General features: G+C 36.6%; 2 protein-coding genes across 2 annotated transcripts in view; one reads left to right on the forward strand and one right to left on the reverse strand.

The window, feature by feature from the left end:
* Positions 1 to 17,415, forward strand: part of vwde (von Willebrand factor D and EGF domains) — a 20,633-nt gene extending 3,218 nt beyond the window's left edge. The window contains exons 2-31 of the mRNA XM_073818371.1: positions 375 to 565; positions 675 to 914; positions 2,680 to 2,904; positions 2,982 to 3,071; positions 3,181 to 3,310; positions 3,599 to 3,813; positions 4,137 to 4,210; positions 4,347 to 4,623; positions 4,760 to 4,956; positions 5,932 to 6,815; positions 7,809 to 7,945; positions 8,026 to 8,172; positions 8,273 to 8,377; positions 8,999 to 9,113; positions 9,257 to 9,507; positions 10,346 to 10,565; positions 10,675 to 10,812; positions 11,408 to 11,500; positions 11,622 to 11,765; positions 11,875 to 12,228; positions 12,352 to 12,447; positions 12,568 to 12,663; positions 13,592 to 13,687; positions 13,777 to 13,872; positions 15,351 to 15,446; positions 15,546 to 15,641; positions 15,747 to 15,842; positions 16,339 to 16,434; positions 16,812 to 16,909; positions 17,023 to 17,415. Of these exons, the coding sequence (XP_073674472.1) occupies positions 375 to 565; positions 675 to 914; positions 2,680 to 2,904; positions 2,982 to 3,071; positions 3,181 to 3,310; positions 3,599 to 3,813; positions 4,137 to 4,210; positions 4,347 to 4,623; positions 4,760 to 4,956; positions 5,932 to 6,815; positions 7,809 to 7,945; positions 8,026 to 8,172; positions 8,273 to 8,377; positions 8,999 to 9,113; positions 9,257 to 9,507; positions 10,346 to 10,565; positions 10,675 to 10,812; positions 11,408 to 11,500; positions 11,622 to 11,765; positions 11,875 to 12,228; positions 12,352 to 12,447; positions 12,568 to 12,663; positions 13,592 to 13,687; positions 13,777 to 13,872; positions 15,351 to 15,446; positions 15,546 to 15,641; positions 15,747 to 15,842; positions 16,339 to 16,434; positions 16,812 to 16,909; positions 17,023 to 17,031 (5,102 nt within the window). The 3' untranslated portion in view covers positions 17,032 to 17,415. The remainder of the gene's footprint in view (positions 1 to 374; positions 566 to 674; positions 915 to 2,679; positions 2,905 to 2,981; positions 3,072 to 3,180; positions 3,311 to 3,598; positions 3,814 to 4,136; positions 4,211 to 4,346; positions 4,624 to 4,759; positions 4,957 to 5,931; positions 6,816 to 7,808; positions 7,946 to 8,025; positions 8,173 to 8,272; positions 8,378 to 8,998; positions 9,114 to 9,256; positions 9,508 to 10,345; positions 10,566 to 10,674; positions 10,813 to 11,407; positions 11,501 to 11,621; positions 11,766 to 11,874; positions 12,229 to 12,351; positions 12,448 to 12,567; positions 12,664 to 13,591; positions 13,688 to 13,776; positions 13,873 to 15,350; positions 15,447 to 15,545; positions 15,642 to 15,746; positions 15,843 to 16,338; positions 16,435 to 16,811; positions 16,910 to 17,022) is intronic.
* A 67-nt stretch (positions 17,416 to 17,482) lies between these two features.
* Positions 17,483 to 20,426, reverse strand: seraf (Schwann cell-specific EGF-like repeat autocrine factor). The gene is made up of 5 exons (XM_073817756.1): positions 20,152 to 20,426; positions 19,950 to 20,045; positions 19,717 to 19,821; positions 17,964 to 18,059; positions 17,483 to 17,811 (listed from the first exon to the last, which is right to left on the reverse strand). The coding sequence occupies exons 1-5, from the start codon at positions 20,378 to 20,380 to the stop codon at positions 17,699 to 17,701; spliced, it is 639 nt and encodes a 212-aa protein (XP_073673857.1). The 5' UTR covers positions 20,381 to 20,426; the 3' UTR covers positions 17,483 to 17,698.
* Positions 20,427 to 24,301: the final 3,875 nt, after the last annotated feature.

The following is a 24,301-nucleotide window of genomic DNA, read 5'->3' on the forward strand; positions in this document are numbered from 1 at the left end:
TACAGATTTTGTCTTGGTTTTTTCAGCAAGCACAGCTCCATCTTGGGTATTTGAGCATCATGTTGTCTTTGCCGCTGAGCCTGGCTTGTCATATCTATGTGCCCTCTCTTTTCATTGCCAAAAAGAGATTAGTGATGATATCTCAGGACAGGCAGGAAAGGACCTCACTGGTCTGAGGACATCAAGAGCTTGAACTACTCTCAAATTCATTGTTGCTCCCTGCTAATTAGATGTTTCTGTCATTCCTTTTTCAGGTGGAATGAGATGTTTGCTTTGAAATTGATGCTAGTCTTTGATTTGCAGATGATTGATTATTTTCTCAGTCCTCTGGTATATTTTTGTGTGCTTTTGTGTGATTGTGTGTGTTTTTATAGTGGACATTCCTGAATGCAGTCGTGGGGGTTATACTGTTCTTCAGAGCCCGTACCGAAGCACCAGGTTCAGCTCCCAGCAGCTGCTCCAGTCTGCTCTGCAGGAGCTCATTTGTGATCATTCCCTCTCTCCCGGATGGTATCAGTTCCAGATCTTTGATAAGCCGGCTCGTATGCCCACTAAATGTGTGGAGGTACAGTACAGTACAGTACATCTGTGTAATCTGTCCAGCCTGGTGAACAATACCTCCTTTATGTTATAAATGACCCATGTTTCTATATGACGGTTGGTAACCCATGCAGGTGAATCAGTGTGGAACACAGGCCCCAGTGTGGCTGTCTCTGGCTGAAGGAGAAACTCTCCCACTCCCTCTAGAGGTGAAGCAGATGACAGCCTGTGCTGCCTGGCAGTTCCTCGGAAGCACCAGCAAAGACTGCTGTCTTTTTCGCCTGCCTGTCACCGTACGCAATTGTGGGGACTTTTTTGTGTACTTGCTCCAACCAACGCAAGGATGCATGGGATATTGCGCTGAAGGCAAGTCAGTGGACCCGAATGTGTGTCTGAAATCGTGAGATTCATAATTATAATTATCTTTTGGCTCTGTATCATGCATCCAAACTTTTGTGAAATATTAAAGAGAAATCAAGATTTTTTTGAAAGTCTGGCAGTGTTTAAAAAGCTATACAGAGTTCAATAGAGTTTATTTGTATTCACAGAGATGTCAGACTTCAATCAAACAGACTGTGAGGGGAAACAAAGGAATAGTGATGGAACTTGCATTGGTAAGTAGTCCAGACCAGTCCACCAATTTTATAAAAACTAAATAACCTCCGCAAACAAATTTAAAGGTTGTATCAGCGATTTCAAGCCTGAAACATAAAGTGTCAAATTCTTCACGATCCGCTCGCTGCCTGCCCCATAAATTGGCTATAAAAAACCGTGTCTCTGTGGTCAGCCTAGGGTCCGAGATATGCCCAAAAAACAATCGGTGCTACCAACCATTCCACAGCAAAACAAACAGTGTTCCAACTAATCACCGTCAGGGGGTTGGTGTTGTGGACTTTCGTACTGGTGCAGGGATGTGAGGGAGGCAGAGCGAAAGTCCACAACACCAAACCCCTGACGGTGATTGGTTGGAACACTGTTTGTTTTGCTGTGGAATGGTTGGTAGCACCGATTGTTTTTTTGGCATATCTCGGACCCTAGGCTGACCACAGAGACGCGGTTTTTTTATAGCCAATTTATGGGGCAGGCAGCGAGCGGATCATGAAGAAAGGTCAGCTGAATTTGACACTTTATGTTTCAGCCTAGAATCGCTGATACAACCTTTAACATGCACCACCAGTCAAAAGTTTTTAGATTTTTAATGTTTTTAAAGAAGTCTCTTCTGCTCATCAAGCCTGCATTTATTTGATCCAAAGTACAGCAAAAACAGTACAATTTTAGAATATTTTTCCAATTTAAAATAACTGTTTTCTATTTGAATATCTGTGATCAAAGCGAAACAGTTGAATACATTTTTTAAAGGTTTCTTTGATTAATAGAAAGATCCAAAGATCAGCATTTATCTGAAATAAAAAGCTTATTGTAACTTTATGCACTACACCATTCAAAAGCCTGGAAACAGTTATTTTAAATAGTAAAAAATATTTCAAAATTGTACTGTTTTTGCTGTACTTTGGATCAAATCACTGCAGTCTTGGTGAGCAGAAGAGACTTCTTTACAAAAGACAATGAAATCGTTTGATTTTGACTAGTACTGTATTCATTTTTTCCACCAAATGATTTCAGAGGTCCCAATATTAGTGCAGTAAAATGTACTGCCCACACAGTTTTGTCTTAAGTTTCCAAAAGTTCTCTGTCACGCAGACATCAAAACAATTTAGAGTTGACAATCATATGGAATGTTTCTGCCCCCATCTTCTCCTGCTAATGAATCTAGCAGAAGTTAATGTATTTTTGATGTTCTTTTTGTGTTTCCACTTTGAGCGTCACAAGTTATCCTTTTCCTGATCTTAGGCTCTCACCCAAAACACTTATTATATAACACAGCTATGTCCCCTTCATCATGTATCATAAAGCATGTCATGGAACTGTAGTTTTCATTGATGATTAAGAGTTTGGCCAGAAATCTTGGTCTTGGGTCATTCTTTCCTTTGAGTTTGTTGTTTTAAAGTTAAAACGACACTAAACATTTTCCGTTTCAGACAGAATGTCATTTAGCAATTTTTGAAGTTTGAAGTATAAATTATTTGTACATTTCATATTTAAGGTAAAGTAATTGTAATTTCTCCCTCAGAACTTCAGCCACCCTCTTCTACAGTACCTCTGATTGTTGCTGAGCTCTCCGGCAGCAGCGTGTTCCTCAAGTGTACGTTTGCTGACAGTAGTGGGAACAGCTCTCTGGGATATGTAGTGACATGGTGGCGACTCTTGCCCGAGGGCACAAGAGAAGAGCTCAGGAAAGACACTTCAATAGAGACTTTTGCTTTCATTGAGTTGGATGGAATTAATTTGCGACTGGGGGACAGGGTACCCACTTTATATTCAGTATTTACATTTATTCAAATTCGTATTTATGAACTTAACCTATATATGTTGTGTCTCAGATTCATTGCAGTTGCACTAGTTTTTTTCTGGAGTCTCCTGACATACAAAGCCTTCCTGTGGAGAGTGAAGAGTTTTATGCAGGAATCCAAGTATGACTCAATTCTCGATGATATGTTGTATAAATTATATGTTTTCCTTATTATGCTTATTCATTGTTTATATACTTAAAATTATTATGTTTGAATGTATATTTTCCAGATGAAACCACAAGTTGTCTCTATTTCAGAAGATGGGAAAGAGTATGAACTGACAGTGGAGAGCACAGTACCTTTACCATGTTCCTCAGAAAGATGCACTTTGTCTTTGCATCTTACTACTAGTAGTCAAGGTGAAGTCAAAAATAATAATATAATAAAGAATATTAAATAAATTACTATTAGAGAAGGTTCAAACGCTCACTGATACTTCAGAAGGAAACACCATGCATTAAGAGCTTAGAGAAGAATTTGAAGATCAGGGTAAATTTTATTTTGTCTTCTGAGAAACATCTAAGTATCTTCTGTAGCTTCTGAAGGTCAATATTAAATTAAAAAATAAGAAAAATGTAGATAGATAGATATTTTATTATTACAATTTTTTACATACTAAAATGTTCAAGATTTTTCTTCAATTGCAGATGAGAAGGACCTAGGAGTTGATTTAGTCCTGTCCTCCTGTGAGGTGGAGCTGTCTCAAATCTCATGCAATAATGGATTCTGCAATCAAGCATCTGTGCACTTCAGTGCAGTCACTGATATATGGAAGGATGGAGACAGAAGCACAGAAATAAACATCAAACCCATAATCAGCACCAACTTCCTTTGGAACGGGTACACACCTCAAAGTGTGCAGGTGGGCTAACTTAGATTATATATACAGTAATACTCACCCTCATTTCGTTCCAAACCTGTAAGACCTTTATTCATCTTTGGTACGCAAATTAGGATATTTTTGATGAAATCCAAGAGCTTTCCCACCCTGCATAGACAGCAACACAACTGACACATTCAAGGCCCAGACAAGTAGTAGGGACACTGATAAATTAGTCCATGTGTCCATGTTCAACCGTAATTTTATGAAGCTTTTTGTGTGCAAAAAAACAAAAATAATGACTTCATTCAAAAATTTCTTCTCTTTCGTAATGTTAAAAGATTTTCTTATGTTCTTCCTCCCAGATTCTAGTGAAAGACGTTCTATCTGCTCACTGTTACACTTTTACGGATCCTCACATTATCACATTTGATGGCAGGTAATAGCTCTACAATTAAACTGTAGTGTAGTCAAGTAATAAATGATTTATTAAACCCAGAGTTTGCTGTGGAATTACCCAGTGAACACTACAAATGCATTGAGAATCACATGTAATATTGTTTGTTTGTTCACAGGAGGTATGATAACTACCAGATTGGCACCTTTGTGCTGTACAGGAGCACTGCTCGGCCATTTGAGGTGCATGTGAGACAATGGGAGTGTGCCGGCACGACCGCTCATCCCACCTCGTGTGTCTGTGGCTTTGCAGCCAGGGATGGTAGTTATGTCGTAACTTATGACATGTGTAATGGGCTAGTGGGAGAGACAAAGCCACGCCTCTATGTGAAGAACAGAGACCTGCTAAAAAGTGGCATCCGTGTCACTGAGTCCTACCAGGGCCGCAAAGTCACTGTGAGTAACATTTGGTGTCTATTAGTATGTATTTGTGATTATTTCTTGTAAAGTTTGAGATAAAATGAAAACTAGTTTAATATGATGGAGTTGCGTTAGTAGGTATAAATAATAAATGTAAACATTTTTTTTCCAGATTACGTTCTTGTCTGGGGCATTCGTGCGTGCGGATGTGGCTGACTGGGGAATGAGTGTGACTGTGAGGGCTCTGGGTTCTGATCAAGGCCACACTGAAGGCCTTTGTGGAACTTTTGATGGAAATCCAATGAATGACTATCACAAAGAAGGAGGACAAACTGTGGAGGACAGCACTTCTTTTATCAATGCATGGAGGTGAGACCTGCCATAGATTTAAAGGATTTATTCACTCCTGAATTAAAAGTTCCTGGTAACTTACCCCCATGTCATCCAAGATGTTCATGTCTATTTTTCTTCAGTCCAAAAAAAAAAATTAAAGGAACACACCACTATTTTTGAAAATAGGCAAATTTTCCAACTCCCGTAGAGTTAAACAGTTCATTCAGCCGATCTCCGGATCTGGTGGTAGCATTTTTAGCATAGCTTAGCAAAGATCATTGAACTTGATTAGACCGTTAGCATCTCGCTCAAACATGACCAAAGAGTTTCAATATTTTTCCTATTTAAAAACTGACTCTTGAAAATTAGCCTATTTTCAAAAATAGTGGCGTGTTACTTTAAGGTTTTTGAGGAAAACATTCCAGGATTTTTCTCCATATAGTGGACTTCAATGGAAATCAATGGTCCAAACTACAGTTTCAGTGCGGCTTCAAAGGGCTCTACACAATCCCAGCTGAAGAATAAGGGACTTATCTAGTGAAAAAATCTGTCGTTTTCTAAAAAAATTTACATTTTTGTCTACTTTTTAACCACAAGCATTATCTATTCATTAGAAAGGTTAAAAAGGTCACGTGTGATGTAGGAGGAAGTACAGACCCAGTGTTTACAAAGTAAACATGCAAAGAAAGTCAAACACTTTTTACAAAATTGGTAAAACAAACATGGATGAGCATTTATGGTTAAAATGGATGTCAATTTAAAAAAAAAATAATGGCTGACTATTTCATTAGATAAGTCTCTTTTTCTTCGTCTGGGTTTGTGTAAAGCCCTTTGAAGCTGCATTGAAACCTTGATAAACCCATTGATCTCTATTGAAGTCCTCAAATGTTTTCCTCAAAAACCTTGATTTCTTTTTGACTGAAGAAAGAACGACGTGAACATTTTGGATGACATGGGGGTGAGTAATCCTTTAACTAATCCTTTAATATGGATTATTATACTTCCCTCCAGGTTGGCACCCAGTAGCAGCTTGTTTGACAAGATCCCCACCTATGAAAACAACTCCAGTCTTCCAGAGTACTGCCAATGTCAACAAGAGAAACACCAATCATCCAGCAGAGAATCAACTCAGTCCACCGTTTCCTCCAAGTGTTCTTCTTCTACACACGTCCAATCTCCATCCATCATCCCTACACTGGACGTAACAGCTGAGTACATGAAGTCTTCACAACTTCATAGAGAGACACCCATCCCTCCTCGCAGGCCCATACAACACCGTCCAGCACAGAGAAGCAGAACAAACACTCAGAGATCTCAAATTCAGAGACGTGTTATGAATCCCCAAAGATCCCAGAGTCAAAGACGTGTTGTAAACCCACAGAGATCCCAAACTCAGAGACGTGTCCCAAGTCGAAGCAGACGTCAAAGTGTCTCCAGATCATCTCCACACCAATCAGACATTGAGGTGTCTACATATAATTTCCCAGAGGACCATTCTTCATCGAATTCACCTGAACCACTGGTGCCATCATGGCCTACTGAATCAGGCCTGACAGAATCTGAGGCACGACGGCTCTGTGAAGGAGCCCTGAGGAACTCCACAGTGGGGATGAGTTGTGGCCATCTTCTAGGTGAGATTCTGAAGCAGGCATTGGAAATGTGCGTAACAGACCAACAACTGAAGGATGATCAGACCTGGATAGGAGCCACAATGCCCCTCCTGGAGAATGAGTGTGAGAGGAGGGTGGTAGAGGACATTAGCAGGAGGAAAGAAAACCAGGATGTTCTGGCTTCTCTCAGGTGCCCAAGCTTGTGTAGCGGGAACGGACAGTGCACAGAGTGGGGCTGCTCATGCTTCCCTGGATTTGGATCTTATGATTGCAGCCAGGTGTCTGGTGAGTGTGTCTGTATGGTGTATAGTTGATATAGTTGAAATATAAATTCACGTTCTACACTTGGACATGCTATTTTTAATCTAAAATTAATTTAAACAACATTTTTGTAATATGTGTGACCCTGGACCACAGAACCAGTCATAATTAGCACGGGTGTATTTGTAGCAATAGCCAAAAATACATTGTATGTGTCAAAAAGTCAAGATTTACTAAAATTAAGTAAAGTACTAAAATTATTTTAAAAAATATTAATAATTACTGAAGAACCAAAATTAAACTTATTTAAAAAATATATATATATATATATATATATTTTTTTTAAATAAGTTTAATTTTGGTTCTTCAGTAATTATTAATATTTTTTTAAATAATTTTAGTATAATAAAAAAATTATAATAAAAAAATATATATGTAAATATGGGCTCATTAATAGTGAGGCTGCATGGATAGAATATTTTTTGTCAAATTAAATTACATTTTTGTTATTTTATAGTATTGCTATTATTTTTATTATATATTTTAGTTGTCTTTTTGTATTATATATTTGATATGTTTAATTTTGATAATTCTTTAGTAATTCATTTAGTAATTTTTTTTTTGTAATTTTAGTACTTGTTGTAGTTGCAAAGACAACATTTCTAACTTTTTAGATTTTAAGTATTTTTATTTATTTTTATCAGTTTTATTTCGAAAAACAAAAAATACTTTTCATATTTTAGCTACAGCACCTAAAATATACACTTCTTTTTATGCATTTATATGAATTATGACCTCAGATCATGATTTGAGTAAAAGGAGTAAAACTGATCTCAAAACAAGAACAAAAAATGTTCCAAAAAATCTAAATGGTTAGCTCTACATGGCATTCAATTGGATTTTACAAATTAATTTTTCATACGAGCGTGGAAATGTAAGTTGAAGCAGATCATTTTGACCTGCATTTCATTTGTTTTTAGTCCGCTTGCCATCTTGTAATCTATTTTCCTTTTGCAGATGAGACTCCAGAGATCACAGAATTGGAGAACGGAGGCCTGTGTGATGTCCGTGATGGTGTCTGTTCCTCTGTTAGGGTTCTTGGTCAAGGCTTTAAAAAGTCCTACAAGCTCAAGTGCGAAGTAGTGAAGGAAAAGGTGACAAACCACAACAAGCACTGGACTTGGCATAGAATAACTGATTATTATTTTGACTATATGTTGTTGTTTTTGCATAGATAGTAGATGGTGAATGGTCTTTGGATGATGCCCGATTAGTACCCGCCTCCTTCCAGAGTTCTTCCTCAGTAGAGTGCCAGCTCCCTGTGGATGACCTACAATCCTCCACCACTGCACACCAACCAGTCCTACGCTGGCAAGTCAAAGTAAGTTTATGTGATTAAGGTATAAATGAGAAAAAAAAGATGATTTGTGTTTAGTATAATTTACAAACTGGTTGAAAATGACCTATAATCTGTTTTGCAGGTGTCTAATGATGGACACAGCTTCAGCAATGCAAAGATACTGACTCTTTTTGATGGCACATGTCAGATTTGTACAGTCAGCACCTCAGTTATCTGCTCACTAAAGGTCTGTGCTATCCCTTCTCAAAGCATTCAATTATATTGTCAGGTCCCAATCACATTAATCACAAATGACCATTAAATTCAAAGATATTTCATTTATAAAGTCCATATTAGAGATTTAGATGTCCAGAACAAGATCAGTGTGTTGATAAGACAACACGCACACCGTAGAAAGACTGTATCTGCTGTATTTCCCCTGTAGCTACATTACTGAAACCATTAAACTACATTTGTAAATGTTCAGACAAAAAAAGTCTTCACCTTGATCTGTTTGTAATTTGGTTAAATGCCGTTTCTTCACATTTTAATTATACTGTGACAAATTCAGTGCACATTTTTTAAAGTGTTTACATACACTGTTCATCATTTATGTGTGCACAGTCTTTTTAAATACAGGAAACAATTTAGCATTGAGCCTTGTAATTATGTGCAGCAAAATAATTTCAGGTCAAGATCAGCCAAACAAAGCTAGTGTTGTTCACATTTGTAAACCTGGGGCTCTCTCACACGCTATGGTTAAATTCAGGAAGAAAATGTATGATAAGCATGCAACAGGTTTATTTAAGCAACCACAATTGTCTGTATAATTTTACAGTTTAATAGTTTTCACTAAATATCTCCTCAGAACAGAACATGTAATATTGATGGCCTGTGTTATGGAGAGGGGGATCACAGTCCGAGCAGCCCGTGTCTGACATGCAGACCGGATCTTTCCAAGTACAGCTGGTCCATTGCTGAAAGTATGTTTATTTTAAATCAAACTCTTTTTTAGAGTAGTTCTAGAGCAAAAATGTATTTTAAAGGGTTTGAGAGCTTATAAGTTGTGCCATTAAAATGTTCTCTAACTAAAGTCTTTGTTCTGATGTTCTGTGCTTGATCGTAGAAAACCAGCCACCGGTGTTTCACACTGATCAGTCCAGTCTGAAGACATTCTATGCAGAGAATTTTGTTTATCAGTTCTCAGCCACTGATCCGGAGGGCTCTGCAGTTCTCTTCACACTCAAGTCAGGGCCCAGAGATGTTGCTCTTTCTCCAGCTGGCTTGCTCATCTGGAAAGCTTTGTCCACCACACCAGTGACCTTTGAACTGGCTGTAACTGATGACTGTAATGCAGAGGCACATGCAACAGTAAAGGTGAGATCTAGAAGCCATCTGGTAAAATGTTGCTTCCACATAAATATGCACCTGAAATCTTAAAGTTCATTCTGAATACTGTAGACTACTGGAAATACAATTTAAGGTTTCCATTGTTGTCCACAAGGGGGTGCCAAATGGCTACCAAAAACATTTCTAAATTCTTAGATCAGTTTTATAGGTGTATAGGTCGAATTATTGATTTTACGAAAAATCATTAAGATGTTAAGTAAAAATCATGTACCATGAAGATATTTTGTAAGTTTTCAACTGTAAATATATCAAAATAAATTTTTTGATTAGTAATATGCATTGCTAAGAACTTCATTTGGAACAATTTAAAAAGCAATTTTCTCAATATTTAGATTTGTTTCACCCTCAGATTCCAGATATTTAAACAGATGTATCTCAGACAAATATTGTCCTATCCTAACAACCATACATGAATGGGAATCTTATTTATTCAGCTTTCAGATGATGTGTAAATCTAAATTTAAAAAAGACCCATATGACCGGTTTTGTGGTCCAGGGTCAAATATAGAAAGTATATTGCAAATAAGCAGTTTGACACGTATGTAATTATTTTTTTATTCAGCAAAGGTGCATTAAGTTGATCACAACTGACAGTAAAGACATTTTAATGTTACAGCATTTTTCAGTTTTAAATAAATGCTGTTCTTTTGAATTTTCTATTCATTAAAGTATTCTGACAGAAAACTCTTTTCACAAAAATATTAAGCAGCACAACTGTTTTTAACATTTAAAATGATTTTAAAAAATGTGAATATATATATATATTTGGTACAGTATGTATATGGTTTCATATTATGTTTCCCAGGTGTCAGTTCACCCATGTGAGTGTCAGAATGGAGCTTCCTGTGTGACCAACATTAACTTCCCCCCTGGATCTGGTGAATACCTGTGTGTTTGCCCTGCTGGTCTGGAGGGGGACAGGTGTGAAGTCGATGTCGATGACTGCAGGTCAAATCCGTGTTTCTCTGGAACATGTGTGGATGAACTGAATTCCTTTACCTGCCGCTGTCCAGATGGCTTTACAGGTCAGTTTATATAGCAATTTGATCACTTGAGATAAAATGGATCTATTTTAACATGCATGTAGTTGTTACTTGTACACATCTGAGCGCTTCTTCTTGCTGTGTTCCACAGGTGTAATCTGCGATGAGGATATTGATGAATGTTTATCAGCTCCATGTTATCCAGGTGTTTCCTGCAGAAACACGATGGGCTCATTCTTATGTGGACCCTGTCCTGACCACCTCACTGGAGATGGGAAGACCTGCAGCCGTATGTTCATATCTCATACTTCTAGCTTTATGATGGAACACAAACTAAGATTTTTGTCAGTTTTTACTTCTTTTAACCCTTTCTCAAGTTACCCAATTTTGTAAATGCTGAAAAGAAAACCGTATATTGCCCCAAGACTAGTAGTTTACAGCTGCTTTAACATTTTTTGTGTACAACAAAAAAATGTTGTGACTTATATAGTAATCTTAGGGCTGTCATAATAAAATAAAAAGATAGCTAAATAGTCAAAACTATGACTTACTAAGTTATAACTATGAGATAAATCTAATTTGACGTTAAAACAATTAAGACATAAATTGAGAGTATGACAAAAAACAAGTAGAAATTGTGAGGTAAAAAGCTATAATAATGACAAAAGTTGAAACAAAAAGTTGACATAAAAAAATGATATTAAGTTGAAATAATAACAAATAGTCATAATTATGACAAAATTTTGACAAAGTAGAATTCATGAGATCAAAAGTCAAATTATACCGTAAAAAGTCTAAATAATGACGAATGCAGTCATAACAGACAGTTATGACAAAAAGTAACCTTTTATGTCGTAGTTATGATTTTTTATTTTACGTTTTAGAAAAGACAGTGGATAAAATTGATGAAGACAATCATGGAATTACTTCGAAGAGTGAGGTTAACCTTGGTTCCTTCAAACCCAAGCTTGTTCCAGGTGGGAATAATAACAAACGACACTAATTTTTTTTTTTTTTACCTCTAAAATGCACCAGTTGTTCATTTGCTAGTATGTGATGATTGTAAATATGTATATATTATATATATATCTTCTGAAGGGCAGAGCCCATGTGCCAGTCGACCCTGTTATCCTGGAGTCCAGTGCTTTGAGAGCACATACACATCTGCTGGTTACATATGTGGTCCGTGTCCTCCTGGCCTCACAGGCAACGGGCAAACATGCTCACCAAGGACCACAAACAGTCAGTTGCTTTTGTTTATATGAAAATTGTCAATATGAGTAGCATTATTACAGAGAGGTCAGGATACAAAGTCTTTAGGTTTGACCTTCTAACCCTTACTATCTTGCAGGGCAGACACCATTAAGGGAGGCTGATAAACTCTCTGATGTCACATCCTCTTTGGCCACACCTTCATCCACTGGGAAGTTAGCCGAACGATCTCCTCCTAGGAACAAGTGGACCTCATCTATTGATAGAAAGCGCATCACACACACCCTAGACCAGATCAACACCAATTCAAAAGCAAGTTCAAGTAGAGACCAGCTGAATGAAGAAGAATTTAACCCTGAACATGCTGAAGACAACAGAACTTGTGCAGACTCCCCATGTTTCTCTGGAGTGCCATGTGAAGCTTCTTCCTCTGGCTCCTTTAGATGTGGAAACTGTCCATATGGCTATAAAGGAAATGGAATTACCTGCAAACGTGAGTGGCCTTATGATGCATAGAAAAAAAAATCATTAGTATAGTTGATGCTCATGAAAATATAAAATGAATTTATCAAATGGATTGTTTTTAACATGATTTAAACATTGCCTGTGTGTGTAGCCATGTGCCGTTACCCTTGTGGTCAGAATATGGAGTGCTCACAGCCCAACACTTGTACATGTAAAGAGGGTTACACTGGATACAACTGCCACATTGGTCAGTACATTTAGCTTGGCATTAGCTTGACATTTAAAGATTCTGTTATTAATTTTTTTTTTTATGATTTGTTATAATGACTCATTTCAAATTGACACCAGTTATGTCTTCTTCCATCAGCTGTGTGCCGACCAGACTGCAAGAACAAAGGGAAGTGTGTGAAGCCCAATGTGTGTGAATGTCCTGCAGGGTACAATGGCCCCACCTGTGAGGAAGGTAAACTCTGACTTTAGTACCTTAATGCACACTGACATTTACAGATTCATACAGTTGAGGTCAAAAGTTTACACCCCCCCCCCCTTTCAGAATCTGTGAAATGTTAATTATTTTACCAAAATAAGAGGGATCATACAAAATGCATGCTATTGTTTATTTAGTACTGACCTAAATATGATATTTCACTTAAAAGATGTTTACATATAGTCCACAAGAGAAAATAACACTTGAATTTATGAAAAATGAAAATGAAAGTTTACATACACTTGATTCTTAATGTTGTTACCTGAAGGATCCACAGATGGGTAAATTTAACTTATTTTGTCTTCTGGGGAACATGTAAGTATCTCCTGTAGCCTCTGAAGGGCAGTACTAAATAAAATATACGATATTTAGGCAAAATAAGAAAATTTTACATATCTCCATTCTGTTCAAAAGTTTTCACCCCGGCTCTTAATGCATTGTGTTTCCTTCTGAAGAATCAGTGAGCGATTAAACCTTCTGTAATAGACTCATATGAGTCCCTCAGTTGTCCTCAGTGTGAATAGATGGATCTCAAAATCATACAGTCATTGTTGGAAAGAAAAACAAACAAACAACAAAAAAAACAGCAGTGGATCATTCATGTAAGAACAGATTATTAGAAAATCAGTCAGATGTAAACTTTTGAACAGGGTCATTTTTATAAATTTAGCTATTATTTTCTCTTGTGAACTATGTGTAAACATCTTTTATGTGAAATATCTTATTCAGGTCAGTACTAAATAAACAATAACAAGCATTTTGTATGACTTCTCTTATTTGGCAGATTCTGAAAGGGGGTGTAAACTACTGTTTGTATAACTATTTTATTTATGATTTTAAACAATATGGATTTTTAGTGGTTTTTATTATGTATGTTTACACATTTTACCTTCTTGTCTCTCAGCCAGGTGTGATCCGTCTTGTCAACATGGTGGCCGCTGTTCGGCCAGAAATCACTGCACTTGTCCTTATGGCTACGTGGGACCAAGATGTGAAACTAGTGAGCGAACATTTCAAGATGATTTTACAAAAAAAAAGAAAGGAATATGTTTATAATGATTGCTTGCTGTTGCATTTGTGTGTTTTCAGTGGTGTGTAACAGACATTGTGAAAACGGTGGAGAGTGTGTGTCGCCTGATGTCTGTAAGTGTAAACCTGGCTGGTATGGACCAACTTGTAACTCAGGTGCGTTGTTTCACCCTTAAAGGGATAGTTTACCCAAAAAAGAAAATGCTGTCATTAATTACTCACTCTCATTTGGTTCCAAATCCATAAGACCTTTAGCCTGGAAAAAATCCAGATCCTAATCTATTAAGATTAAGGGTCTGGCATCGAGCAATGAAAAGGGCCTAACTGGAGGGGCGGCACCAAGCGAGCATTTGAAACTCTCACTGCATGCAATTGGATAACGACACGACCAATCACTAAGTTTTCACTAAGCCCCATACGCTTAGCTACCAGCGGAGCTAACTGATACATTAAACTCTTGCCGTATCCAGTCGGCAAAACAGCAAAAACGTCCTTCTTACAAAGGAACGATTCGAGCGCGGTTTTCTGTTCCTCTTTTATATGAAAAGCCAAGTCTAACTCGTTCAAACAACTGGTGTTCATCTTTAGCCATCTTTCAATGTTAATGATTCCGGACGTCGCAGCGCTGTCGTCATCAGCTTAGCTCTCCTCTGGCCCGCCTACATCAGATACACCGATTTGATTGGTTCCCAGAACTGCTTACGTAATGCAGTAATGTGCAACATTGCTCGATGCCAGAGTGTCTTGCAGAGATAATTCAAATTGTGCTCTCGCGAGAGCTCTGGATTTCCAGGGTATAAGACCTTTGTTCATCTTTGAAATACAAATTAAGATATTTTTGATTAAATTTGTGAGCTTTCTGACCCTTCATAGACAGCAACGCAACTGACACTTTCAAGGCCTAGAAAGTTCATAAGGACACGTTAAAATACTCCATGTGACATCAGTGGTTCTGACCTTAATTTTATGAACGCGCAGCAAAGAATGACAGGGAAGAGAAGAAATTGTTGAGTAAAGACATTTTGGTTTTCTTTCAAAAAGTGTTCTCACATGTCACATGGACTACTTTCTTTACTACCTCTCTTGGTCTTAAACGTGGTAGAATTGCTGTCTATGCAGGGTCAGAAAGCTCCTGGATTTAATCAAAAATATCTTAATTTGTGTTCAGAAGATGAACAAAGGTTTTACAGGTTTGGAATGATAAGCGGGTGAGTAATTAATGACAGAATTTTCAGCTTGGGTGAATTATTCCTTTAAATTTTGATTAAAAAATGTCTGTAATGAAAATTAATTTACACACAATGTTCACCAAAAAATGAAAATTCAGTCATAATTTACTTTTTTACTTTTTCTGTGAAACACAATTGTGAAGATATTGATATTGGGAAGAATGTTGGAAAGCATTTAGTTTAGGTTGCCCTTGACATCCATTGTATTTGTTGTCCATACAATGAAAGTCAATGGGAACAGAAACTCTCTGGTCGTATTTTGTTTCTTCAAAATACCTTCTTTTATGTTTCACCAGAGAAAGTCATGCAGGTTTGGAATGACATGAGGATGACTACATAATAATCAGAATTATTAAAGGGAATTCTGTCATCATGAATAAATTCCTTGGTTGTTTTCATTCTCAGCCGACTGTAAGCCTTTGTGCTTAAACGGAGGGACTTGTATCAAACCAAACATCTGTGCTTGTCCTAGTGGCTTCTATGGTTCACAATGCCAGATAGGTACAACCTATGTTAATTCCATGTAAATAATCCTGTGCATTTAATAAAGATGGCTTTAAGAATGGGATTATTATTTAATCTGTGTGTTGTTGTTTGTAGCTCTGTGTAATCCCCCATGTAAAAACAGAGGCCAGTGCATGAGAAACAACGTGTGCTCCTGTCCTGAAGGATACACCGGGAAGAGATGCCAGAAAAGTGAGTGCTCATTGGAGTCATTTTCTAAAGAATCTTATTTGTTTCTACATCCAGCATGGATTCTATTATATTATGTGTTTGGACGTGTATATGTGATACTTTTAGGTGTGTGTGACCCCATGTGCATGAACAACGGAAAGTGTGTCAGCCCAAACACCTGTTCCTGTCCATCTGGTTGGAGAGGAGAGATCTGCAACATCCGTAAGAGCAAAAATAAAAAGTCTGTTACGCTAATAGTAATAATGCAATACTGTGAAATATTTGTGCAAAATTTTTCAATTTTAATATATTTTAAAATGATATGCTGATTTAGTGCTTAAGTAAAGATTCTTATTATTAGAGATAAAAACAGTTGTGCTATTTAATATTTATAGATTTTTTTCAGGATGTTTTGATGGGTGAAAGTTCAAAAGAACAGCTTTATTTTAAATAGGAATCTTTTGTAACATCATAAAATGTCTTCAGTGGCATTGTTGATCAGAGCAATGTGTCCTTTGTGAACAAAATATATATATATTTTTTTATGTACTCCAACTGTTTGAAAGTTGACCCTAAATACTTTCTACATACTACATACTGTATTAGATGACCCTAATACAATTTACTGTTCTACATAAATGTGCCAGTTTCTGTTCGTACACATTTTATTGTTGTCTTGCAACATAAGCTGCAGTGTTTTCTGTATGCGTATATTCAGCGGCGTGTTTACAGAAATGTAAAAATGGTGGAGAGTGTGTGGGGCCAAACACATGTCACTGTCCAGCTGGATGGGAGGGTCTGCAGTGCCAAACTCGTAAGTGCTGATGAATCCGACATGCTCTTAATGAATTCTCATGCCTTGTCAGTATATTGAGGTCAAACTGATCATATTCTTACTGTTAAAGGGATAGATCTCCCAAAAAATTTAAACTCTGTCGTTTATTAATCACCCTCATGTCATTCCAAACCTCATCTTCAGAACACAAATTAAGATATTTTTGATGAATCCGAGAGCTTTCTGACCCTGCATAGACAGTAACACAACTGACACGTTCAAAGCCCAGAAAGATAGTAAGGACATCATTAAAACAGTCCATGTGAATTTTTATTTTTGGGTGAACTATCCCTTTAAGGTATAGTTAGGTTTTCGGCTGAGGAATATAATAGAAAATATTTTTTGTTTCCTAACAGCGATCTGTAAACAAACATGCCTCAATGGAGGGAGATGTGTGTTTCCAAATTTCTGCCACTGTCGGCAAGGTTACACTGGACCTTCCTGTGGTACCAAAGTAAGCATTTCTCAAACTGTACTGATTTCATTTTAAAAATTATCTTTGTAAATGCATTTTTGACTTCATTTATGGCCATTTAGATGAACTGATTGTAAACTTTGTATTTACAGATTAGGTGATGAAGATCTGAAATTGAAGACAACTCTATCACTCTGTAAAATGAATAGTGTGTGTGAGTGTGTTGGTGTGTGTGTAAGCATTAGTGCCCTAAAAGTGAAGGAAACTTTTATTAGACTTCTATTAGAAAATAAGACTTTTATTAGACCCTGTATTAGATTACTACAGTACATCATGAGTGTTATACTGTATGTGTATGTTTGCATCTCCTACACTCTGTTTTTCATTTTTTGATTCTTTTTTTGTGATGTATGTACTACAGAGTGCACATTTTTTACTATTAATAACACATGTTTCAGTTTTTTTTTGTTTTTTTAAGTAAATGATAATTATTCAGTGCAATTGAAGTCATAAAAATGGATCTTAGTGTCATTTCTCAATAAAAAGAAGTGGTCAAAAATGGAAATTAGTTATATTTCCACCTTTTTAAATCGATTTCATGCACACACACAATTTTGAATTTAACTTCATTTTTATTAATTGTAGTGTACACTAAACGAAATTCAACAGTTATCATAAACGCACTACTTAATAATACAAAAGTCATCATTTCATTAATGTACAATGTTAATATAGAAAACATCACATTTCTCACATATTTAGTTAGTGTTCAACAAACACAACTTTAGCACCAATTTGAGGGACAGTTGAGGTCAGACTGTTCTGACATCAGAAGAGCTTCTTCCTCTCTTCACACTGTGGGCCTGAGAATGGAGCTCGACAGCGACAGGTGTCAGGAGACACACACTTCCCTCCATTCACACATGGCTTTTTACACACAGCTGCAGACAGAGAGAGGTAAATGGCTTAGTTTTTAAAGTCTACAGAGTAAACTTTACACACCTACAAAACCATTTAAATGACAAATGCATGGCAAAATTCTAATCCAATACCAGCTGAACAGTCTTGTTGATAAATCTATGTGGTCACGCACCTGTGTGGCAGGCTCCACCTATCCATCCTTCTGGACAGCTGCAGATTCCAGGAGCCACACAGCTGCCCCCATTCCTGCATCCCTGTGGACAGATCGCTACAGAAACAGACAAATGATCGACATGTGACCCGGATACCACACTAACATCTGTGTACGTGTAAATGATGGTTAATTAAGTAAAACAGCTGGAATATACATTAATATGTGACCCTGGACCACAAAACCAGTCTTAAGTGGAACAGTATATTTGTAGCAATAGGCAAAATTACATCGTATGAGACAAATTAACATTTTTTCTTTTATGCCAAAAATCATTAGGATATTAAGTAAAGATTATGTTGCATGAAGATAGTTTGTAAATTTCCTACTGTAAATATATCAAAATATTAGTTTGATTAGTAATATGCATTGCTAAGAACTTAATTTGGTCAACTTTAAAGGCAATTTTCTCAGATTCCAGATTGTATTGCTGTATCTCAGCCAAACAATACATCAATGGAAAGCGTATTTATCAGCTTTCAGATGATTTATAATTAAAAAATTTAAAAAATTTAAAACTGAGATTTAGGGATCTACATATGGATTTATGTGTATAATTCATTGAAGTTACATGGGCCATTTAAATATTTCAGTTAACTAATTGTATTTAAGTCAAAAATGTTATTTAATATCACTGAATCATATTCACTAAATTAGGTTCCGCAAATGGAAAAAAAAAATCAGTTTGCATAAAATAGTGTATTTTAGCTTTTAATTGTAGTTCTAACTAATTTTAGTTATATTTTGAACTATCTTTTATTTTTATATTTAAAATTTTTATTGAGCTTTTATTCATTTTTATTTAGCCATTTTAGCATTTTAGCTTAAACTTATTTTATATCAGTTAGTTACCGAGGCATTTTTTTTTTATTGTTAGAGCCAGGGTTTTCTTATTTTGCCTAAATATTTTTTATTTTTTTCATTTAGTACTGCCCTTCAGAAGCTACAAAAGATACTTACATGTTCCCCATGAGACAAAATAAGTTAAATTCACCCTGATCTTAAAATTCAAAAAGTTTTAATGCGTTTTTTTTTTTTTTTCCTAGAGCATCGGTGAGCGTTTGAACCTTCTGTAATAGTTGGGTATGAGTCCCTCAGTTGTCCTCAGTGTGAAAAGATGCATCTCAAAACCATACAGTCATCGTTGGAATGGGTTCAAAAACACAAAAATGCTGAAAAACCAAAGAATTTGTGGGACCTGAAGGACTTATCTGAGAAACAGCAGGCAGTTTAACTTTTCAGGACAAACAAGGGACTCATTAACAACTATCACTAAACAAAAAAAAAAGCTGTGGATCATTCAGGTAACAACACAGTATTAAGAATCAACTGTATGTAAACTTTTGAACAGGTTCATTTTTTATTTCTCTTGTGGACTATATGTAAACTTCTTTCATGTGAAATATTTTATTCAGGCCAATACTAAATAAAACATAACATGCATTTTATATGATCCTCTTATTTTGGTAATTAAAATGAACATTTTGGAGATTCTGCAAGGTGTGTGTAAATTTTTGAATTCAACTGTACTGTATATATCATAAAATGCTTTATTGATATCACATATTCTTCAACTATCATACTGTGAAGAGTGGCTGATGAAATTTTTAATGCGTTTTCTCTTTTCAGATTGTTCCCATTTCCAAGTCTCAGTGCAACAACTGCCATTATGGATTTGTGCAATGTAAAATAACATGATATGGAATCAACAAACCGTCTTGGCATCTGGAGCCAGTCCAGCTGGAGGGACAGATGCATTTTGCTTCTCCATTCACAGCAATACACTCACCACCGTTCCAACAGCCACCGTCACAAACCACTGACAAACACAAACACACAGGCAACACATCCACATAAGTTAAAACCTTGCTTTTCTCTTATTAACTTGTTTAGTCATTTTCTAACGTTCAACTTGCAAACAATTACAAAAAAACATTTTACTCTTACCTTTGTGACAGAACTTCCCCCCAAATGCTGAAGGACATCTGCATTTTCCAGGTCGAAGGCATTCTCCACCGTTTTTACACTTTGGATAACAGTTTGCTGAAATCAACATGCAAATCATGTGAGTTTTGGCATATTCAATATATAAAGCATATACAAGCACAAACACTCTTTCCATTTAAGAACAAGTATCTTGAAACATCACCATATTGGCAGGTTTCTCCCTCATATCCTCTTGAGCAGAAGCAGCTGTTGTTTCGGATGCAAATCCCGGCATGTTTGCAAGGTGGGTCACACGTCGCTTTGGGGTCAAAGACAAAAGGAAGAGCCACTCCACGGGGCCCGTCGGACCCTCCCAGACAGATCCCAGCTAGTGCAGCCAGTGCCACCAGCAAGAGCTGCATGGATGTACAGCAAAGCACTGCCATTTTCATATCCACACTCTTACAAGGATCCAGAAGGACTGAGAGTGCTGGTGAATGTATGTTTGGACAGCATACTGACCTGTGATCATCTACTGGACAGACATGGTAGTGCAGGGAGCCACAGCTGGAAAAGTACTAACTGAGGAATGTGTGAGAGGATTGACAGACACACTCAAGAGTATATGGGGTTGTCTATGGTTTATGGCTGTCTTTCGTGAGAAATGTCTGAATTTATCAACAAGTGGTCCCAAAAGGTATTTTGTCACCAAGTGGCATCATTTCAAAGAAAGATGGCGTAATCATGTTGTTTAACTGAAATAATTCACAAAACGTATGGTTGTTATCATTATAAAATTACGTTTTTTAATGTCTTTGAAAAAAGTCTCATCATTTATTTGATAAAAAATACAGTAAAAACAGTGATATTGAGGAATATTATTACAATTTAAAATGACTTCTTTCTAATATATTTAAACATTTTAATTATTCATTTGTTTGCAAAGCCAATTTGTAGGATTAGAAAATAGAATAGAAAGTTCAACAGAAGAGCATTTGAAATGAAAATCTTTTGTAATACACGTCACTTTTGATCAGTTTAATGTGTCCTTGTTAAATAAACTTCTTACATTTTCTTTCAAAAATTATAGCGTCTACATAAAATAAGAATATTTAGATTTAAAGAAAATAGCACATAAGCATTCAAAATGTTGCTGTAAAGCAGTTTTTATAAATTCCAGCTGTATCTTGTTTATGCCTGTGTTAATATTATGTAAAAGAATTCTCCTCTCATATATTTTATTCACTTTGAAGGTTCCCAGGAAACGAGGAAATGGATTCTGCAGATGTCCTGAGAATTTCCATCCTCCTCAATAAAGCTCCAAGATTTGCTCCACAGTAAACATATTTCCCTCTTTCAATTACATGTATGTTTGAATACAAATTTGAGTTAATTTTTGACCATTAATTAATTGTTGTTTTAATATCTCTGTTAAATCCTTTGTTGGCAAGCCTGACTCTAGTATATGATTAATGTCAAACTGCAAGACTGCTCTGTAAAGAACCTTGGATATTGTAACTCTATCTGTCTGAAATTGGTGGTTCATTCATGGTAAATCAAGGCATGTAACATCACATGCTCTTTGTTTCAGAGGCCCATTAAAGTGGAAACAGAGGGAGCTGCTGTTCAGGAACATGAGAGGAAGTGAGTAGGAACTTTAATGACATCAACAGATGTGGAGAATCGTCTTTCCCTCAGAAGAACATGTAAACACTACACATACGCACAGCACATTGAGAACACAAATGCAGGTATCGTTTGTACCTACAATGTTTTAGCTTATTACAAGGTAACTGAAACTTCAAAAACTGTATTTACCCACATAAGATGTAAAAATACCACGGCCATAACGGCTACAAACTTTGGTGGACCTTGACCAACCTCCAACTTTGAACGCACTGCCCCAGTATTAGCGGTTAAATAATATTTTTATCACTCGTTAAAATTAAGTGGTTCCAAAACTAAAAGCTATTTTGTCATTACTAATCTTAAAGGCATTATTTCAACTCCAAATCTCCCGATGGCGTTTTACCTCAAGCAGTCTATTCCTGTATTGACGCACTGTATCTTGTATGCGCCATCTTGTGGAATATTAAAGCAGTCACACTTTTCTCTACAAAATTAACATTTGTTAATGGGTTTTATTTATTTAACTAAACGCTTTTAAGACTTGACTATATTGTGCTATTTCAGGCTAACCCACAAAGTAATCACATATTAAATAGACATTTGATACAATGCAGTTGTGTACAGTTGAGGTCAAAAGTTTCTGCAAAATGTTAATTATTAGCAAAACAAGAGGGATCGTACAAAATGCTATGCAATGTTATTTTTATTAAGTACTATCCTCCTGAATATGATATTTAACATGAAAGATGTTTACACAATAGTCCACAATAGAAAATATTAGTTGAATTATAAAAATGACCCTGTTCAAAAGTTTACATACACTTGATTACTGTGGAATATTAATCATAGTTTTATTATAGTAAAAGTGTAGTAACCAAGGTTTTTTGGCACATTGATTACCATTTGTATAACCATAGTTTTACTACAAATATGGTTAATCTATGGTTAGTGTAGCATGGTTAATTTGTTGTCACCATGGCTTAATTTTTCCATAGTTAATTTTCGTAATGGTTGTCACCTGAATGATTTTTTTATTTTTTTAGTGATAGTTGTTTACGAGTCCCTGTTTGTCCTGAACAGCTGAACTGCCTGTTGCTCTTTAGAAAAATCCTTCAGGTCCCAGTTATTTTAAATAGTAAAAATATTCAAAATTTTGCCGTACTTTGGGTCAAATAAATGCAGGCTTGGTGAGCAGAAAACTTTTAAAAACTTTAGACTGGTATATTATATATATATATATATATATATATATATATATATCTCTCTTCGCCTTAGAATTATAAGGCTCTATCTGCGTTCTGAGCACTTTCGAGATATTGAGCTTCAAAGTTTTTGCATTCCATAGACTTCTGTAGATAGAACCATTTTTGCTTTCTAAAAAAGGGCCCAAAATATACACAGCTTACAAAAGAAACATCAAATAATGTAAATAAGTTGTCACAGAATAAGAATATGTGAGTAACTCAATTTTGACAAAAATGTCAGATAGAACCTTATAATTCTAAGGTGACGATATATATATATACAGGTCTTTTTCCAAAAATTAGCATATTGTGATAAAGTTCATTATTTTCTGTAATTTACTGATAAACATTAGACTTTCATATATTTTAGATTCATTACACACAACTGAAGTAGTTCAAGCCTTTGATTGTTTTAATATTGATGATTTTGGGCTCAAGCTCATGAAAACCCAAAATTCCTATCTCAAAAAATACGCATATTTCATCCGACCAATAAAAGAAAAGTGTTTTTAATACAAAAAAAAAGTCAACCTTCAAATAATTATGTTCAGTTATGCACTCAATACTTGGTCGGGAATCCTTTTGCAGAAATGACTGCTTCAATGCGGCGTGGCATGGAGGCAATCAGCCTGTGGCACTGCTGAGGTGTTATGGAGGCCCAGGATGCTTCGATAGCGGCCTTAAGCTCATCCAGAGTGTTGGGTCTTGTGTCTCTCAACTTTCTCTTCACGATATCCCACAGATTCTCTATGGGGTTCAGGTCAGGAGAGTTGGCAGGCCAATTGAGCACAGTAATACCATGGTCAGTAAACCATTTACCAGTGGTTTTGGCACTGTGAGCAGGTGCCAGGTCGTGCTGAAAAATGAAATCTTCATCTCCATAAAGCTTTTCAGCAGATGGATGCATGAAGTGCTCCAAAATCTCCTGATAGCTAGCTGCATTGACCCTGCCCTTGATAAAACACAGTGGACCAACACCAGCAGCTGACATGGCACCCCAGACCATCACTGACTGTGGGTACTTGACACTGGACTTCAGGCATTTTGGCATTTCCCTCTCCCCAGTCTTCCTCCAGACTCTGGCACCTTGATTTCCGAATGACATGCAAAATTTGAGCAACAGTCCAGTGCTGCTTCTCTGTAGCCCAGGTCAGGCGCTTCTGCCGCTGTTTCTGGTTCAAAAGTGGCTTGACCTGGGGAATGCGGCACCTGTAGCCCATTTCCTGCACACGCCTGTACACGGTGGCTCTGGATGTTTCTACTCCAGACTCAGTCCACTGTTTCCGCAGGTCCCCCAAGGTCTGGAATCGGTCCTTCTCCACAATCTTCCTCAGGGTCCGGTCACCTCTTCTCGTTGTGCAGCGTTTTCTGCCACACTTTTTCCTTCCCACAGACTTTCCACTGAGGTGCCTTGATACAGCACTCTGGGAACAGCCTATTCGTTCAGAAATTTCTTTCTGTGTCTTACCCTCTTGCTTGAGGGTGTCAATGATGGCCTTC

The sequence above is a fragment of the Garra rufa genome, chromosome 14, assembly GCF_049309525.1.
Source record: "Garra rufa chromosome 14, GarRuf1.0, whole genome shotgun sequence".
In the NCBI taxonomy this organism is placed as follows: Eukaryota; Metazoa; Chordata; class Actinopteri; order Cypriniformes; family Cyprinidae; genus Garra; species Garra rufa.

Excerpts from the sequence above, each read along its gene's own strand:
- seraf (XM_073817756.1), bottom strand. The coding sequence starts at position 20,380 with ATGAAAATGGCAGTGCTTTGCTGTACATCCATGCAGCTCTTGCTGGTG. Across the intron at positions 18,060-19,716 it reads TGGCTCCAGATGCCAAGACG|CGATCTGTCCACAGGGATGC; the intron begins GTTTGTTGATTC and ends CTGTTTCTGTAG. Across the intron at positions 17,812-17,963 it reads AGGTGGAGCCTGCCACACAG|CTGTGTGTAAAAAGCCATGT; the intron begins GTGCGTGACCAC and ends CTCTGTCTGCAG.